Below are 19,194 nucleotides of genomic sequence, written 5' to 3'. Positions count from 1 at the left end.
TTGGGTTTATGGGGTTTAACTTCCCAAAGCGACTTGGGCTATGAGGGACGCCGTAGTGAAGGGCTCCGGAAATTTTCGACTACCTGGGGTTTTTTAACGCGCACTGACACCGCGCAGTACACGGGCCTCTAAAATTTCACCTCCATCGAAATTCGGTGGCGCGCGTGTGTGTGTGTGTGTGTGTGTGTGTGTGTGTGTGTGTGTGTGTGTGTGTGTGTGTGTGTGTGTGCGTGTGTGTGTGTGTGTGTGTGCGTGCGTGCGTGCGTGCGTGCGTGCGTGCGTGCGTGCGTGTAGCCTTCACCCTCGATGGGTGAAAGCTACACGATTCTCCCTAAAGAAACTAAAAAGCTTCTCCCACCTACAAGCCTCATCTACCCAGGTAGAGCTTCCAGAAGTTCCACCCACATCCAGACGCTTGTGTGTGCATGCGAGAGCGAGGCTTACACCCTCCGGGGAGGCAATGGGAAGGCTATTAACGCAAAAGCGAAATATGCAACCTATACTGCGAACGCAGATTCTCTACTAGATCAGATCGCATGATCACCTGTGCATTCTTTCTCTGTGTTTCTTTAACCAATCATTCGCTTTTTTAATGAATCGATTGTCTTTGTCTTTTACGCTGTGCCAGTTTTGAACCCTGAACTTCTATTTTTAGGCCTGTTTTTAGGCCGCGAATCCTCGTGGCGCTCAAAGTTGACACTCATCAGAGGCGGCTCTTGCTTACAGATACAAGCTGGTAGGCCTCGCAGTAGCTGTTGTAAAGCGGTTTCTTTTTAAAGTACGCGGCACCGACTTCGTACTACATCGTTATTGACAATCGGCGAGTTTACCCTATGGTCAGTGAGAATGTTACCACGGACAACTGTGAAGCAGATACTCTCGAGAATGAGCGCTGTATCTGATGTGATCTAGCTCGCCTCGGGTCGGCTTATGTATTGGATTGCAAAACGGTGCTTTTATTGAGTGTCTGCTGCGGGGACGTATTCGCGTGAGAATAATCCCTTTCGGAGTTCTTGCTTAATTTCGTGAATTCCACGGCCTTCATTCCACTTTTTACGTAACAGCACAGTATCCCGACGAAGTATACGGCGTGGGTTCACTCGTTTGCCTGCAGTCATACACTGCTCGTATTCTCGTTTCACTTATCGAATTCATTACAAGGTACCTTCACTTCACGTAACTGAAACCGTTTGCGCGAGTAGTAGTTAGCTCCCTTCTGTAGCGCTTTTAAGATGTCTTCGACTGCATCTTATTCGTTTCCCTTCCCCTGTGCTAAACCCGCGGTTTTAACGCGTTACGCACAAAATCCGGCGTCAGTGTTGTGAGGGAAAAAGTTCAGGAGCGCAAATTTGCTGGGCTAGTTGGTTCATAATGTTGTCAGGGTGGAACCAACGGAACACAGACGCAGGACAAGAAAAAAAGGAGAAACACACATCACACCACTGAGTTGCAAGTCCAGCGGTGCGGTGTGTGTCCCTCCTTTTTTCTTGTCCTGCGTCTGTGTTCCGCTGGTTCCACCCTGAGGGAAATAGGCTGCCATTCGACTTGGCCGAACCAAGTTAACCGTAACGAAAGCTATGGCGCAAAGCTCTGGGGTTATATACAACTCTCGACGCTGTATACGGTCTAAGGGCAAGGGTGGTCCACTGACTGGACCGCACATGGCAAGGCATAAGCGCATAGCAACACCAGCCATAGGCTCGAACCAGACATAAGCGCTTAGGAACACGAGCCATAGCTCAACCAAGGTCATTCAACGTCGGCGGCTGGGCACGCGAAGTGTGAGGTATATCTTATGTAGCTTTGGCTACAAAATCACGGGCATGGCTCTGACAGGTGATCCCCAGAGGGCAACCTAGGAGGCGGTTGGGCTACCTAGGTCACGTGACATTGCGGCGTCATCACAACCTGCCCACCTGCTAGTGAGCAAACTGTCCATCATGGCAGGTGGCGGTTAAATTAATGATTAGTCGCTCGGGAAGAACAACCTGGGCCGCACAGAGCCCACCGCTGGGAGCACCCACTACAGCAGGGCAGGGGCGCATCGCTTAACCACTGCATCACTGCCCCAGGAGAGGTACGAAAACTCCTAGGGATCTATGAAGTAGAGAATGACTTGCATATATGGGAAATAATCCATTTCGCTGTTGCGTCATACCCTTAAGGCGCAATTTAAGTGTCTCCTCCTATTTTTTTTTCTCTTTTTTTTTTTTTGCTCCACGATAACTGTGCCGTGTGCAGTGATGGCGGGCAGCGGCTCGGATCGGGCGGTGGACAATGCGCAGCTGCTGGACCGCGTAGACGCCCCGTGCGTCAAGGTCGAGAAGACGCAGCGCTTTCTGCGCACCCACGGGCGCCTGCTGTTCTTGGTGCGTGGACCTCCCGGCACTGGCAAGAACATCGTGGTCGCCGAGCTCCAGAAGCTGTACCCGGATAGCCGGTCCTACTGGTCCGACAAGCTGTTCAGCTCACCCATGGCCCCCGAGAGGAACTGGGAGACAATGCGCGACTCGCACGCGCTCTGCGTCAGCAAGTGAGTCTTCTATGTGCTTTGGCGAGCTGCGTACAGGTTGCCAACCCTGTGAAGATAAAGTGGAATGTCGTATTCGAATATCCGGTTTACTCTAACTAGCACCGTAATTCTGTCAAGGTCATGTGTATTAAGAATTGGAAAAACATCGCAATGAAAGACGACACAAGAGAAGGACAAAACACCAGCGCTGACTAACAACCAAATAGTTTATTGCTACAGGTGAGGCAGCATATAAATGAAATGGCACGAGTAAAAACACAAAATAAGCATGAGAGAAAGATAGCGCGCAACCGCACAACTTGACTAAAGAAGGCACGTCACTGATTAAGATACGCAAGTTCCTTAGGTAGTAGATTTATCGATGGGCTGCTGATACTAGGTAGCACCTGTATCAGCAGCCCATAGATAAATTTACTATCTAAGGAACTTGCGTATCTTAATCAGTCAAGTGACTTTTTTAGTCAAGTTGTGTGGTCGCGCTATCTTTCTTTCATGCTTTATTTGTGTGCAACACAAGCAGAAGAGGTCGCGATTGCTCTCGCGGCCTCACATTCCAATTCAAAATACATAATCACCGACTCGCGAGGGGCCTGTCGGAACGTCGAACAAGGCTGCACTCCCTTCCTAGCCTATCGAATATACCAAAATTGCATACGGGATACGGACCCCGCACACCGTTACCTCATATGGGCCCCTGCTCATCAGGGTTTGGCAGGAAACGAGGGCAGCAGACGCAGCCGCCCGCGCGCTCTCTCACCGGGCTGTTTTCTCCTCCCCATCCGATCAGGAACCCGATTTTAATCCGGTCTATACATTCAAGATACTACAACATATTATCAAAATTGTCATCGCCTTTACCCTAGCCCATGTAAAGGCCTGAAGAAGGCGGATGAGCGGCTCCTTCTCCGCCTTCTCACCAATACATTGCTGTACCCGGCAGCGCTAAAACATTTTGACCCCTCCTTTAACGGCAGCTGCCCACACTGTAGTGCAGTGTCTTCTGACGCCTATCACATGGTGTGGGCCTGCCCCTCCAACCCCGCTATTCCCCCCATCCCCAACCCAACCCGGGAGAACTGGGAGGCGACCCTGCTCGGCTGCCACGGCTTACAGGCCCAACAAGCCTTAGTCGGGCGCGCCCGGGCGGCGGCAACCGCCACTGGGATCCCATACTAGGGACCTCCACCTAGTGTTTGTAAGGATCGGTCCCTTATGGGCTGATCCAAACATACCTCCTGTTCATTCGTAATAAATGTTTTCACCACCACCACCATGCTTTATTTGTGTTTTTACTCGTGCCATTTCATTTATATGCTGCCTCACCTGTAGCAATAAACCATTTGGTTGTTAGTCAGCGCTGGTGTTTTGTCCTTCTCTTGCGTCGTCTTTCATTGCGCTGTTCTTCCAATTCGTAAAACATGTACCAACCAGCCCGTATTTGTCCTCTTCTGGAAATCATGTGTATACCTCAGTGATAAAGTACAAATAAGTTGGTTTTTGAGGACAGAAAAGGGTGCAGTAATTGTCTCACATGCCGATGGACACCCGGACCGCACTGTAAGGGAATGGAGGAAGGTGGGAGTGAAAGAAGAAAGATCGAGAAAGAGGTGCGGTAGTGGAGGGCTCCGGAATTATTTCGGCCACCTGGTGATCTTTAACGTGCACTGACATCGCACAGCACACGGGCGCCTTTGCATTTCAACTCCATCGAAGCGCGGTCGCCGCGGCCGGGTTAGAACTCCGACTCCGTAGCCCAAACGCGCTAACCGCCACCGCGGCGGATAAGAGAAAATATTCCAGGTGTACTTTTACGCTTTGCCGCATAACTCGCTGACCGGTGCGAAAGCCGAATACGTATTTGCCGTATGTTTGTTTGGTTGTTTGTTTGTATGTTTTTGGCTCATGACCTGCACGTGCACTCTGCCAACCTGGGCTACCACTCTATCAGCGGGCGCTTGGTCACGTGACTGCCAGCGTCCACATGTTGACCGTCTGCGCTGTCGCCAGACAGGGCTCTATGTAGCAGCTTTCGGTGCAAAACGCCAACCAATTCAAACACATGAGCGCACGGAACTGTTGATTCGCGAACCGGTCGTGGAGCCGGCCCGCCTCGGCCGCGGCCCAGCACGACGGCGTATGCTTTCCGACCTGCAGCGGCCCCTCCGGGCACAGCAGTAACCGTGGCAAATTTCCGATTGTGCGAGTACCTTCAGCGCATGGTTGCCGCAGTTTTGTCGATGTCGTGAGCTTGCGCGGCTTCTTACTCTCCGGCACTATTTACCCTCAAAACACGCAGATTGTCGTCGGATTTTTGTTCTCGCTGCACGGCATGCCTACGCTCCTTGCCATGCCCGCTGCCTTTCCGCAGGCGCCCGTCCATTTTTACGTACCTTTTTCCCATACCCCGTCACGGCCGGGGACCAGTGAATTTAAATGATGTCGCACGGCCGTGTGACATCGATATGATTCCGGCGTCACCTGCCATCACATGCCTTCAGTAATGAGCAGCTGCATATGCAGTAAAAGGCCAAACGCGAGCGGCCGCATTTTCAGTGCTGTTGCCCGGTCAACGCAGTGCATCAGCTCCTCTTTCTGATTGTCACGATATGGTGGGCGGCTAGATGTTTGATTGGCGCCGAAATTATAATTAATCGGGCCAACCTGCCCACCACTGCACTCTCCGTAAGTTAGGAGGGGGTGGAGCGACAAACTTCTCCACCCCGCGTGCGGAAGATGAGGATAGACTGCTTACCGGCGATAGGGGCCACGCCTGATTAGCCGTTGACCGGAGGGATGAGGCGTATAGGCAAGTTTCTCAGCAACCCTTTTACTCGGGTAAGAACAAGAACAACGGTTACGAAACAAGCCAAGCAAAATAGCGGTAATGCACAGGCGCGATGCGAACAACAAGCACAAAATCAGAACACAAACACAAACTATTAACAAGAAGAAGGAAGACAACAGGGTGAGAACTATACAACAAGGTTACACGATTAAAGCAATATACAAAAGAATAGGACGAGAACAGCGACAGAACAAAGAAAAGAGCAAAGCGAGTGGTGAGAATCGGTGGCTTAGCTGCGTAGTGGCAAGGTCCGGTCGCAGGGAGCGTCGGGCTGCGGAAGCGCGCGGTGCTGATGGGGGGGTGCGGATACGGGCGAACTTGGGCCAGGGGTTACGCGTCTTCCACGCGTCTTTCGGGGCCGCCTTCGCCGCGCTCTACGCGTCAGACACCGCCTAGGCTCGCTTGCCGACCACTGCCCTGGCTGACCCTACACACGTCGGCACGCACCGAAATCTCAAAACCAACTAACTCGGTCGTGATTTTCCCGCCACCGTGTTCACGTGACAAACCACAAAAAAACAAATAAAAGCAAACGAATCCTCTCGGCCCCGTGCACCAACGATTTACAGATGTTGAGAAGGGGGGAGAAGAAACATGAAGAAACTGACGGGGCGAAGGAAAGGTATGGTCCTAACGAGGAGCGATGTTAACTTCCCAAGGTTGGGACGGATGCTAGGGCATTCACCGGCCGCTTCCCGTCCCCCCCTCGTGAAAGCACTCGCCTCCCGGCGATAATCCTGAGGAGGGGGGCGGCGTAGTCTTGACCCCCCAGCGTCGCGAGGGGTCAACGCCCACGCGGGGGGAGGCAAAGTCATCGCCGCTGCGTCGCGACATGCCCGCATACTACCGGCGCCGTGGCCAGCCGTGGCCACTTTGGTCGGAGAAGAAAGAAGAAAAATAAAGCATGCGCGCACTTTGTGACACTGATCCGGGAACGTTTAGTTCGAATTCCGTCTATATCGAACAAATTTCCCTGGGGTAAGCGGTATCAGCGTGTTTGTCGATGTAATGTGCTGTCTCCTAAAACTACGATGTTCACCCTTTCTCCACGTGGATGGACGGACGGACGAACAGGCGGGCGGGCGGGCGGGCGGGAGCGTCCCGTTTGAAACGAGGTGGTGGGTGTTGGCTGCTAATTGGTTTGTTCGTGGGGCAGAAAGGTGGAGGCCAACAAAAAATTGGCTGTGGTTTGACCAATGGCCATCCCGAGTAGAATAAGCAACGGCGCGGCAATCGCAGTGGCGGCGGCATCTCAGGGTCTGTCTAAAGTTCGTAAAGGCGAAAGCGTTTTCCGCACCTTTTTGACTGCCTCTGTGGCACCGGTGACGTCACAATTGGATGACGTCAGACATAATTAATCACCAATTACTAATTAATGACTAATTAATGCTTAATGACTGAATACTAATTAACTGCTAATTAATCACGCTTAAGCTTCGCCTTTAGGAGTGGAACGCGACAGCGTGTTGTAGCGCTGCCAGGGAGTCCACGAAACACCACCACCCGTTTGGCGCGATGCCTTGCCCTTTGAATGCGCGACGCTTTTTGAGAAAAGGAAATGCCGCAGTAATTCTCGGTTATCTCGGTGGACACCTGAACCGCACCTTACAGGAGGGGAGGAAGTGGGAATGAAAGAAGAGAAAGAGGGCCGTAATGAAGAAAATGAAAATTGTATTTAAGGAGAGGAATTGGCTCACTCTCGCGCATGCGCAGTTGGGGCTCTCCGGGGCTTCACGAAATCGCTCACACCTAGCGTAGTGTTGCTAAAAAACGCCGCTTCGCAAAAAAAAAATTGACAGCGGAGAGAGAGAGAGAAACTTTATTACAACAGGAATTCTAGGCACGCCCCAGGGTCCCCGCACGACCCCACTGCACTCAAGTGTTTATGTTCCTAAGGTCCATAACACTGGCAGCCCGGTTGGTGGCGATGGTCTGCACGGCCGGGTCCTCCGAGCGCAGCAGGGTCTCCTAGTCCTCCCAGGTCTTGAGGTTCTCTAGGCCCCGCGGGAGAGGGTCCGCCGGGCAGAGGGAAAGGATGTGAAGGGAAGAAGCGAAGGGTTCTGGGCATAGGGCGCATGCTGGAGTGGGGAAGGAGGGATGATAGTGGGCTAAGGTAAGGGGTGAGGGGAGGATGTGTGTCTGTAGTCTGTGCCAGAGTGTTGCGTGTTTGTTATCTAGGGAGGTGTGGGGCGGGGGATAGAGCTGGCGTGAGGCTCTGTATGCCTGCGTCAGCTCGCTGAATGAGTGCATGCGCTCCTTCGTGAATCCCCGATCCGAGGCCACCTGAGCCCGGTTTAAAGAACCTCGGGCTAAAAGGTTGGCAGCCTCGTTTCCGGGATTCCCGGAGTGCGCAGGCACCCATATCAACTCCACTTGGCGGGGAGGGGGTGCGTCGGGCGAGTCCAGCATGTCAAAAGCAGGGACATGAACTCGGCCTCGAGCAAAATTTAGAATCGCTGTTTCGAGTCACTAAAAATATACCGGGCTTCCGTGCGAGTGATAGCGAGTGCGATGGCGGCTTCCTCTGCAGCCTCTGGGGATGTGTCTGGAGGGAGAGGTAGTGTGAGGAGGGTGGATGAAGAGGAGTCCACCGCAGCTGCTGTCGCTTCATCACCCGTGCAGGCAGCGTCCACCCATACGGCGTCCGGCTCGGAGCCGTACGCTCGATGGAGTGCCTTCGCACGGGCTCTGCGGCGCTGCTCATGGTGGGACGGGTGCATATTCCTCGGTAGAGGCCTGAAGAGGAGCTCCCGGTGAAGAGGCCGTGGGATAGTGAGGAGGGTTGGGTCGTTGACCTGTATTCTGATTCCGAGGGAGTCCAGGATATACCGGCCTATGGAGGTTTGTGTGAGCCTGATGTATTGGGCCTGTCGGTGGGCTTCCATCAGTTCCCCGATCGTGTTGTGGAGGCCCAGGCCTAATAATCTGTCTGTGGGTGTGTTGAGGGGAATATGAAGGGCTCCCTTGAATGTCTTGCGAATCAAGGCATCCAAAGCGCTTATGTCATGTTTGGATAGTTGAAGATATGGGGTAGTGCACAACACACGGCTGAGGACAAAGGCATGAATGAGGCGACATAGGTCGCGCTCTTTCAAGCCTGTATGATGTCCCGAAACCCTGCGGGTGAGGTGCGATATCGCGCCTACAACCTGTTTAAGTTTCTTGAGGGTGGTGGTGGCTTGGCTCTGCTGTGCCAGGTATACGTAGCGTAAGCGGCGAACTGCCAAGCGACAACCTCGGGGTCTGAGGAATTGAGGTTTTCCAGTCTTCTCCGCCGACTGGCAGCGGCTCGGCTTACTTTAACTCCATGTTGAGCGCATTATATACGCACGGTGCGCCCTCCTCGCGCATGGCAGTTGCGCGCGGCAGTCGTAAACACAGCAGCGGGAGCACGCGGCTCCGGCGGTGTTGCTCCGGCGCGTCTGCCGACACTGTGACGTCACGCCTCTGGAATGCGTCGACTGGCGAAGCATTGGAGAGGAGCGCGGCGGCGAGGGCGACGCAGATCAGCGCCATCTTGAATGGCTTTGCGCAGATGCGCCTCTCGTGACGTCACGGGGCTGCCGCGCATGCGCAGTATGGTCGGCGCAGAGGGCACGCGAAACTCCTTCCAACCCGCGTAGTGTAGCGTACACTACAATACCCTCCAACAAAAAAAATGGCATACGATTACATTACTTCCTAGTGCGAAATATGAGCGCAGCTCATCAGCTGTTTCATCAGCAAGACATGTATGTACAATTACAGACAACTTATTTTTCACACATATTCCTTATTCAAGAAACACTCCACTAACAGTTCTTGATTGTCATGAAGGAAGATTTGTGGTCGGAGAAATAGATGGATGCATGCTCGTCTTGCTGCACCAATGCCTGGTTCTCAAAGACGAGGTCTATGCAAATATTTCGCGAGGTTGACACAGCCGTGGGAGGCATTACGAGCGAGAGGAACGGGAGAACAGAAATTCCTGTTTGTCTTTGTATGTACAGAGAAGTCCGTTCTTATCTGGGGGATTTTAAAAAATTCCTGTGAGTTAACTACTGACCTTATCGAGAGCAAACTTCCGTAAACGTTTTTAAAAGAATCACCCTGTGGAAGGCTATGCAGCAGTCAAGAGTATAGAAAGTGTCACTGCTAAGCAGCCACCACCTCCACATGAGCTTTGCGATCATTGCCGGCTGTTTTTGTTGAAAATGTTTGTTGGCCGAAGCTGCTACAGAGCTGCCATAGCAGCTTCGACCCATTGGGGCTCTCGCCGAATCTTTTAAACAAGCCATAGCCTAGTTTCTCTGATAATTTTTGTTTCTTCATCGTTGTTCCAGAATCGAAGGTTTCATGACAAATGACGTACCAGTGATCATAAACAAGAACACCAATGTCATGGTGTGGGAAATTGAAAAGTTTCTGAAGCTGGCATCTAAGTACGGTTACACTGTCATTCTGGTCAACATGCCCACTTATTTCGCCTCGGACCCCAAGGTACGGTAGCCACTGATTTCTTGCTGCTTTCACACGATTCTTGTGACCTAGGCCCATAATACTGCAACCAAACTGCTCTTCTGTAAAACAAAATTAAGAAAATTTTCAACATTTATCACTCACCACGTAGTTCTCAAATTGCGTTACCTAGGAGATGAATGCCTTCGCAAATTGCGTGCTCGTCAGAGAGAATTCATCTTGTAGTGCCAGTTGAACTGAGTTAAGTGATTTTGACATTCGCCGGGAAAATATGCAAGTACTCCCACTACTGACGCAACGTAGAATACATCCCGCCTTTGTCTATTCCATAAGATTTACTATGATAACCCCATCCTTAAGAGAAAATTTATAACGCCACCTTGCTACGTTTCAGCTCGGATCGATCATCGTCATAAAGTTGGTATTCTTTCATGCCAAACAAACCACTTTTGCAACTCATTCATCCCCAGCACATCGGCACAATGGAATCACCTTCCCCGATCGGTCGTTGAAATAAGTGACCATTCTGTGTTTAAATCGGCTTTAACTAACTTGATGGTAACATAGTACATGTAATTCTTGCGCCCTGCCATTTATTCTTTTCAGCATATGTTGTAGTTCAAACAGACCTGGTGTTTTTTTTTTGTTTTTTTTTTCCTTCACAAATTCTGCTGTTTAAGGGCATGACAGAATGTGTGCACCAGTGTTTTCCTGCCATTTTCAACAACTTCCTCGTGTTTTCTTTTTTTTTTTTTTGCGTGGTATGCTTACTTTTATCCTTTGCTTATAATTTCGTGTTAAATGACTGTTAATTTGTTTGATTGTATTTGCTGTAACCTACTGATTTGCGCGAGCCATATTTTTGTTCATTTTGTGTTACTTGTAACTGCTGTTCTTTTGTCATTTTGTCTATTGTACCCCACTCCCCTCTGTAATGCCCTCGGGCCCTGAGGGTACTGAAATAAATAAATAAGAACCACAACCAGCAGTTCTTGATTTGTTTGCTCCAACTCTTCCCGGCTGGTGACGGTGCTTGTGTAAACAGATGAGTGGACCGTAGGTACACTCTGCCGCAGGCACTTCCGAAGTACGCATGGCACGCTACTGTGGTTTGACATTTCTACCTGACGAATTTCTCAGAAAGCGAGGAGAAATGCATTACTGCACAAGACAGACTACAAAATCGAAGCTCTAAAAAAGTTGAATTTGAGCCTTTAAGAGTCACGGATCCCGCTGGCAACATTTTCTTTCTTAAATAGTCGCCTATTTATTTATTCCTCAAATGCCTCTGGACAGGTATTATACATTAGAGAGAAGGTATAAGCTGCCAGATTTTGTTTCACTGTAAAGAATTTATTTAGGCTCCATGACTGCCAGATCAAAGGTGCAGAAAGACCACTTGATTTTGTCTTGGCACAGCTTCTAACGGCAACGAACAACAAGGGCCTCAGCGAGACGTACTGTACCAATCGAGTGCAGCAATGGGAGGAGGTGCACCCGTTCGCCACAGGCTGGTCCCCAAGGCCCAAGGACGCAGCATGGCTCGTGCAACGGTTCCGGCAGCTGAGGACAGCACTGCTCAAGAAACCCCGTGAGTGTCTGAAATCTGAGGGCTTCGCATTCACAGTAAATTAGAGAAAGCACCGTGAAAAGCGAATACATCACTTTTCTGGAGTGTTTTGATGTTTTTTGCGCTAAGACAGCGATCACCTACAAAAAAAATTTAGTGGCAAGTACCTCCATGGAAACTGAATTTGACCACATGATTTCTAGTTAGTCTGTGTCATTTTGAAAGAGATAGCTCGAGCTTTTACATGCTGAGAGTCAGGGAGATGGGAAAATATGTGTTACGTTTGATTAACGTTGCGCTCACACCGACAAAGACAGTTTCTTTGTTTATAGAAAAAAAGCACTAATATAACTAACTTATGGGTCTGGAGTAGGTGGTAGTTAACGTAATGCACACAAAGGGGTTACATTTATATCATGATTCACCGTCTTGCTCAGACCGATGCGTGATTTACCGTCTTGCTCAGACCCATGCCTTACTGCTGTTTGAATTCTTTCTTTTTTTCCTGTCTAAAAAAAAATCCCTACTTACTTTACGCCATCTTTTTTCAGACTCCCTTGATCTGGAAAACGTGGCCAACACCTGCGTGTTTCCTTTTTGTCTGGCACGGCTGTGTCTCTTTGGAAGAGCCAAAGTGGACAACGACTACTGTTGCAGTGAACAGGTACATTGATAGCTGCAGAGATGAGTGTACAGCACATCTGTTCAATGCCCTGTGCATAAGGACAAGCCACTGTCCCACTGTTGAACACTGTTGAACTGCAATTGAACACGCTAATTACGCAGGTGAGAAAAGCCTATGGGCAGAGCGACACGCTTCGTGTGTTTGGCTACGCCGTTGCTCAAGGCTTCCTGTTTGCCATGATGGAGCTTAGCGACGACCAGGCTTTGCTGACCATGGGCCGTGATGGCGCTGGCTGCGGACATGGAGCTGACAGTGACATCTACGCTGGCTTGATGAGCCCAGGTCCCTCATGGTGGAATGAAGAGCCCTGCACAGTCGACGTCACCAAGTTCACGACTGAAGGTGGTGGCGGTAGTCGCCAAGAGGATTGTCTACGCTGTGATGGCGAGCGGATTAAGCTGAAAGGCAAGAGCACAAAAGAGGCTGGTACTGGAATGCTAGCCAACCACTACCGCTTGTGACCTTAATTTTCAAGCTATCATAAATGTAATCCCAGTATTTAAATCTGGAGACAGATCCGTTCCTAATAATTACAGGCCAATTTCACTAACCTCGATATGTTGCAAGTTATTCGAACACATAATATACACAAATATTATGACTCATCTTAACCAGAACAACTTGCTTCACAACAACCAGCATGGCTTCCGCAAACATTTATCGCGCCAGACACAGTTATTTGAGCTAATAACGGACCTTCATCAAGCAATCGATTCTTCCCTCTACATTGACTCCATCTTTATTGATTTCTTTAAAGCCTTCGATCGCGTGCCTCATAACCGTCTGATGATAAAAATACGCAACTTGCTGCTGGATCAACATACTACGCAGTGGATTAACGCATTTCTAACAAACCGCTTTCAGTCAGTTAAATTAGGGAGCTTCTTATCAAGACGTACAGGTGTTGCTTAAGGAGTACCTCAGGGTTCGGTGCTGGGTCCACTGCTTTTCTTAATATATATTAATAACATTGCGTCGAACATAACATCAACAATACGATTATTTGCAGATTACTGTGTAATTTACCGAGTAATATCGAGCCCTCGCGACATCGTTGCTCTCCAGACTGACCTTGATGAGCTAACTAATTGGTGCGGCAGGTGGCAAATGGTAATTAACGCCGATAAAACTAAACACCTCAAGTTTACTTCCGTTGCCAAAACGAGCCCTAATGCCTACTCAGTTAATAATACTACATTGCAACTGCAGCGTTGGTAAAATACCTCGGTGTATATTTTAACTCTAATTTATCCTGGAGCTCTCATATTGAACAAATCACTAACAAAGCTTTAAAAAAACTTGGTCTTCTTAAACGCCGACTGCACCAAGCCAACCAGGACGCAAAACTACACACATTCAACATGCTGATCAGGCCTGCGATAGAATACGCGTCGGTGATCTGGAACCCTCATCACGTCTATCTCATCAACATGTTGGAATCTATTCAAAACAAAGTGGCTCGTTTCATCCTTTCCTGTTACTCTCGGTATCAAAGTGTAACCGCACTGAAACTATCGCTCCATCTCTCGCCTCTGGCCATGCGCAGAAAATTCAGCCGTTTATCCTTTTTCCATACTATCTACCACAGCAACACACCATTTTCAAGCTCTCATCTTCACCCGGCACCGCACACATCGGCTCGTGTAGATCACATGCAGAAGATTAAACCTATTTTCGCTCGGACAGAACAATACAAATACTCACCTTTGGTCTTGTATATCGAAGAGTGGAATTCGCTTCCTTCTAGCATTGCAACTATCGCTGAAACATCATCATTTCAAACAGCTCTTTGGTCCTATTTAGAAAATTCTAACATATGTTGATGTGCGTTTTTTTTTTTTTTTTTCACTGTGTGATTCACTTCTTATGTTTTTTTTTTTCTTGGTTGCTCCAGTGTGTGTGTGTGTGCTGGCCGTAACATTCCGCAAAATGTTAGATGCTGTGTTTAGTAACTTTCGAAGCCGTGATTTTTTTCTTGATTTTTTGCGGGGTTTGCTACATCTGCATTTTTTCAAATACCCCATATTAGCCTTTTTTTTTCCTTCCTCTTATTAGCTTGTACCTGCCTTCTTAACTTGTTTACTTCTGTTTTCAGCCGTTTGTATTCTGTGTTGTATATCTGTTGTTTTCTTTGATGAATCCCCCCCTATGTAATGCCCGCATTGGGCCTTTAGGGTATTGAAATAAATAAATAGATAAAATGCAAAGAACACCTCAGCTTAAAATCAGGAGCATTGTGAAATAGGTCGTAAATGGCACTTTGCATGTTGTTGTTGTCCTTGCAAAGCTCGTCTGAAATGGTATGTACTCGCTAGGGGAGATATTGGCCAGGATTCGCAGATGAATGTCTTAAAAAATGATTTTAGAGATTTAAAGCTGCTATTTAAAGCTGCTATTTTTGTGCTGGCGCTGAGAAATTACATGTGGAGGAAATAATGTATTACTTTTAGAGAAGCTTTTACAATGAGAAAGCTCTCCAGTGTAGACATAGCCGGCTCACAGCCGGAATAAGACCTGATTAGCATTAAGTATCGCTTACTTTCGTACAAAAGAATGATGGTGGGCCGCTTTACCTTTTCTGTTCACTGTTCAGTTTGCTAAGCAGGCGGACTGCTTTGAGTATGCAGCTAACTGGAAGCTCTGACACTGCGTCTGCCCAGACACACAGCTGTCGAGGATTACCTTCATGCCCCTTGGCTCGCTTGATGGGATCAAGTACACCTACAGCGGAGCCGTGGCCGCTCCGTGGAGGCTTCTTTATTCCAAGCTGCACTTCTGGAGCACACAGTCAGCAGCAGGAAAGGACTGCGTGAAGACAGTTGCTGGCATTGACATCTACGGCTCACAAATCGACGGTGTCTTCCTCCTTGTCGACCTGGCGGTGGAGATGGATGTTGTCTTCACAGGTTATTACCAGCCCCACACCACGTAAGAGTATTTTTCCCGTTCTCGACCATCACTGTCACTATGCTGTTGCAATTTGTGTCGCTGATCTGTTAGTCAAAGCTAGCTCACTGTCTACGTATTCGTCCAGGCTCTGTGTGTTCCATCCTTGTATTTAACAATACTGTACAGCCTGTAGGTAGCCGTCCATCCTGACGTGTCTATAGACCTTTCCATGGGGTATACACGCAGATGTGAAAATGCTTGCTATTTGAATTGTTGATAACAGGCACAGACAACTCACGCTACTGCTTTTACCATGCTTGAGCCAGGTGCGCACAGCGGTCCAGTGAGCATTATGGTGGCACCCAGGATGTGCTCATTGTAAAGGTCCAGGCATAGTGCCATGTATCTGTCCAACGCAGCCTGCTGTGTGCCATGAAAAACACTGCTATAGTGCTGATGGTATCTGGAATGTAGATCATGTGCTGGCACGGCATTTCTAACCAAAATATGTGAGGCGCAATTAGAGTATGTTCCTCGGGAGATTGCCGATCAGAGCCATTGAGCTTTTGATTACGGCAAATTTTAATGGTGCATGGTCAGCCGTGGCTAGAGAGCGCCTTGGCACAAGGTGTTTTTGTCTAACCGAGGTGGAGTAAAAGAGTCATTTTCCAAGCATTTCACATCCAGAGATGCCGAGCACCAGGCCAGGGAAAGCTTTTACCCATTGGAAAACCGCTAGATAAACGATGGCACTAAGGATCGAACCCCAAGCCTTCCGCATACATCACTGCACGTTTAGGCAGCGCACATGCATCTATCAAAATGATCACAAATGCCATGGCCCTCACGCCTCTGCAGCAGGCTGTAAATGTGTACCTGTGCCTTCTTGTATCGCAGGCCTCGCAGCCTGGTCTCATCGCAGACTCTAAATGTGCCTTCTGGGATGCATGACACCAGGAACAAGTGGGCTCCGCATCACCGTGCACCAACTTTCCGACAGCGGTACTTGGAAAGGTTTGTACGTGTTCAAAACATCAAAAGTTCACAGGCCACAGGGTCTGCTTTTGAGCAGTGTAGTAAGGCAGTTACGACACCCCGAAGCTCAAAATATCTGTAGAGGGTAGAAATATCGTTCTAACTTCTGAGAACCTTGATAGCTTTATCGGCATCGTAGGGGCCAGGTTGTACTGATGAAAAGCAGACCTTGTGGCCTGAAAACTTGTCCAGCCCTGTACCTGCCTTATAAGCATTACTGCGAGGAGCGCAGCGTCACAAATTACTGGCCGCATGTTGTTTGCCTAAGAAGAAAAAAGAACATGTCTGGAACCTGCAGTGACGGGGTTGCATATATCATGCAAGTGAGGCTATTTTATCTCATCGACTATACATTCACTGCATTGTCCAGGAGCCCATGACAGGTGTGGTGCAACAATGTAGTGATGAACTTTAGTTAAAACATTCAATAAAGTTTACCTCTACGTTACCTAAACATCACAAGTCATTTTGAAAGATTGCATGTTACGAATGCCACCTTAAATTCGCAGTAAAAGCACTGTCGTGAGCAAACGTGAGAGACCCCCTGCCAGTGCGGTGCATCATGGTTTGGAATGCACTGGCGGGGGGGGGGGGGGGGGGGGGGGCAGAACAGTTGCAGTTCTGCCTTTCTTCTTGTAGTGCTATGAAGCATCTCTAAGGTCTCGATCTCTACGCAGCTTTGACGTCGGCACAGAGAAGCACTCGACTTATCGGCAAGGATAGTTCTATGTGGCCAGCCTGTAAGCCAGCCAAGACAACTAGCCTTAGCTATAAGACGCGGCCTATACCTATTTCGAGGAGTGCTGCTATAGCACAACATATGACACGCCCTAGAATGTGATAAGTCAGTCCTGAATAGCGTTTCATGCTGACACCTACTGTCGCAGTTTTTAAAGGGGTCTCAATAAAGGTGTGGTATTCCTGTGCTGTTAAAAGAATGCCGTTTCACGGATACTCTCCAGCAAGGAATTTTTTTATCTGTATTGTAGAAGCTGAGTTATCTGGAGTCAAAATTTTAATTTCAGCATCTTTGCGCCTTTTCCTCTCTTCTTGTCACTTTTTTCGCGCTCAAAGTTCAGTGCTTCTTCACCGGCCCTACCCACTCTGCCCAACCGTTGGTTGGCAACATGCATGGAAATTCTCCAAGGGGTGGAACTTCCAACGGAGCGACGCCGCTGACTGGTAGCTGCTTGACGTCTGAAGGAATTTAACCAGTAGCCATCTCTGAACATAAATACGCAGGAGCGTGAGATGGAGGAAGGCAAGAGCATGAAAAAGTCACCGGAAAGGGCTCACCAACTTTAGAGCATGATTGTAGGGTCTCAGCTGTATCTTGAAGTGTATTATCTGGCTCAGGTGTTCATGAAGACATAATGTAGTGACTGAGTAAGTTTATGTACTCTCCTCAGAACGTGTTTCAGAGCCCGTTTTAGGATCGGCTTTATTCAGGTTGGACTCTTTTAGACATATATGTCCATGTTTTGCTGCCGTTCCAAAGTTCAATGCGTTCTTCGTGAAAATTTATTTAGCCGCAGTTTTCACAAGCGGCGGAGAGAGAGAGGAGGAAGACTGTTCCCATTACCCAGAGCTTCGTAACGACCAGCGCCCCACGTATGATTCGCTGCACGCCGTGGCAGTGATCGTGGTTCGCGAGTGCCGTGGCACGCAGGCTTCTGACAAGACTGCACATGTCGCCTTCTGCCTTGCTTATTAATACTTTGCAGGGTTCGCCGCCGCCACTCGGCACAGGGGATACAGGCACCCTGGGATGCCTCTGAGTAGCAGCGGAGCCCGGGGACCATACGGCTACTTTTTCTGAGCCCCCGTCACGGCACGAGCCTGTGATCGCGGACCCTGGGAGATGAGGCGGAAGGAGAACGTGGCTTGTTGTGACATTGAATTTTAATAGATAAATGATTGTGGGTGCCAGCTTAGCACAAATTCTTGGTTTCTGTTGCTCACTTCACAGTTTTCTCTACCTTCTCAGAGAGTTATGGCACATTGGTAATCCACTGTCTAGGTGGTGTTGTCTGAACACGGCTAAATGTTTGCTCTGGTTGAGTCACATTGTGCTGTCTTTACTTGTCGCCTCAGAGGTCCATGTGTGTTTACGAGTATATGGATGTTTGGAACCCTGCAGGATGGAGTGCTAGGTTTGGGTTTCCGGGCAGCTTTGTCTGTATTGTGCATTGTTTTGTGGCTGCCAGTTGAGCCAGTGTCTACATGACACATTCTTTTGTCTCTCTGCCATCTGTTCCTATATAAACTGTCTGCATTATCTTCATTGCAGTGGCTTCACGAAAACTGTCAAGTTGAGCGTTTTCTCCTTTGAGGCGTATTGAACTTGAAATTTTCAGACATATTTGCGAATCGTTAAATAACTCGGAGAACTAGATTTAGATTTGTTTTGTTTATTTTAATTCTGTGCTTGTCTGCAGCAATTAAAATGCGAAGGAAAAGCATCTGTGTCTTTAACTATCTATAATGTTAAGCGCTATGCACTTTCATTCCTGTGCTTAAAGAACAAAATATCTCGGATAAATTGAGATTTTTGCTTGTTGCTTTTTTTCTTTCTGGTTGTCACTACTTTACCAGGGTGCAGTAGTGGCTCTATGCATTTTCAGTTCAGGTTATTTTGCGCTTCCCAACTGTTAAAAAACCTTGTGTGCTTCTCCACAGTTCTGTTTTTTCTTTCTTTCCTACTGCCTAGCTTTTGCACTCTCGGGAAAGGTGACGTGCATTTTTGGCAGCCAGTGACACTTGTATATTTTGTCATTTCCTGGAACAAATAACATGCTGGCTAATAAACGTTTTGTGGCACTTTTAACACGCTGTGAATTTATTTAGTTAGCAGAGAAGCCTGTTTTCTCTCCAGCAGAGAATTAAGACACAGCCTCGTTTAAAGGTCTTCGGGTCGCAGGATCTGCTGTTGAGCCGTTTACAGTTGAGGAACCCCTAAAGCTCCAAATATTTGGAGGAGAGGGAAACTGCTGTCTGCCCCCTCCAAAGCTCAATTTGTATGTTGGGTATTGTTTGGGGTGTATGTAGCCGTAGGTGTCTGTCTCCACAACCAAATCTGTGGCCCGAGAACTTTGACCAAAGTTTTACTTGAGCTCAATGCCTGCTTGCTTATTCCAGGTACTGATTTCTTTCTTTTTTTTTGAAGCGATAGCTTCACT

At 48.6% G+C, this 19,194-nt stretch overlaps 1 protein-coding gene across 1 annotated transcript in view; it reads left to right on the top strand.

Annotated features, from left to right (window-relative positions):
- LOC149364321 (uncharacterized) overlaps positions 1 to 18,301 on the top strand; it is a 48,865-nt gene extending 30,564 nt beyond the window's left edge. Inside the window, exons 8-15 of the mRNA XM_089568668.1 lie at positions 2,242 to 2,533; positions 9,701 to 9,857; positions 11,256 to 11,427; positions 11,958 to 12,070; positions 12,193 to 12,496; positions 14,752 to 15,019; positions 15,878 to 15,994; positions 17,740 to 18,301. Of these exons, the coding sequence (XP_089424794.1) occupies positions 2,242 to 2,533; positions 9,701 to 9,857; positions 11,256 to 11,427; positions 11,958 to 12,070; positions 12,193 to 12,496; positions 14,752 to 15,019; positions 15,878 to 15,994; positions 17,740 to 17,797 (1,481 nt within the window). The 3' untranslated portion in view covers positions 17,798 to 18,301. The remainder of the gene's footprint in view (positions 1 to 2,241; positions 2,534 to 9,700; positions 9,858 to 11,255; positions 11,428 to 11,957; positions 12,071 to 12,192; positions 12,497 to 14,751; positions 15,020 to 15,877; positions 15,995 to 17,739) is intronic.
- The last annotated feature ends 893 nt before the right edge of the window (positions 18,302 to 19,194 follow it).

This window comes from Amblyomma mixtum, chromosome 2 (genome assembly GCF_055824585.1).
Source record: "Amblyomma mixtum isolate Tamu chromosome 2, ASM5582458v1, whole genome shotgun sequence".
NCBI classification, from domain to species: Eukaryota; Metazoa; Arthropoda; class Arachnida; order Ixodida; family Ixodidae; genus Amblyomma; species Amblyomma mixtum.
This window is presented reverse-complemented; position numbering and strand designations above follow the sequence as displayed.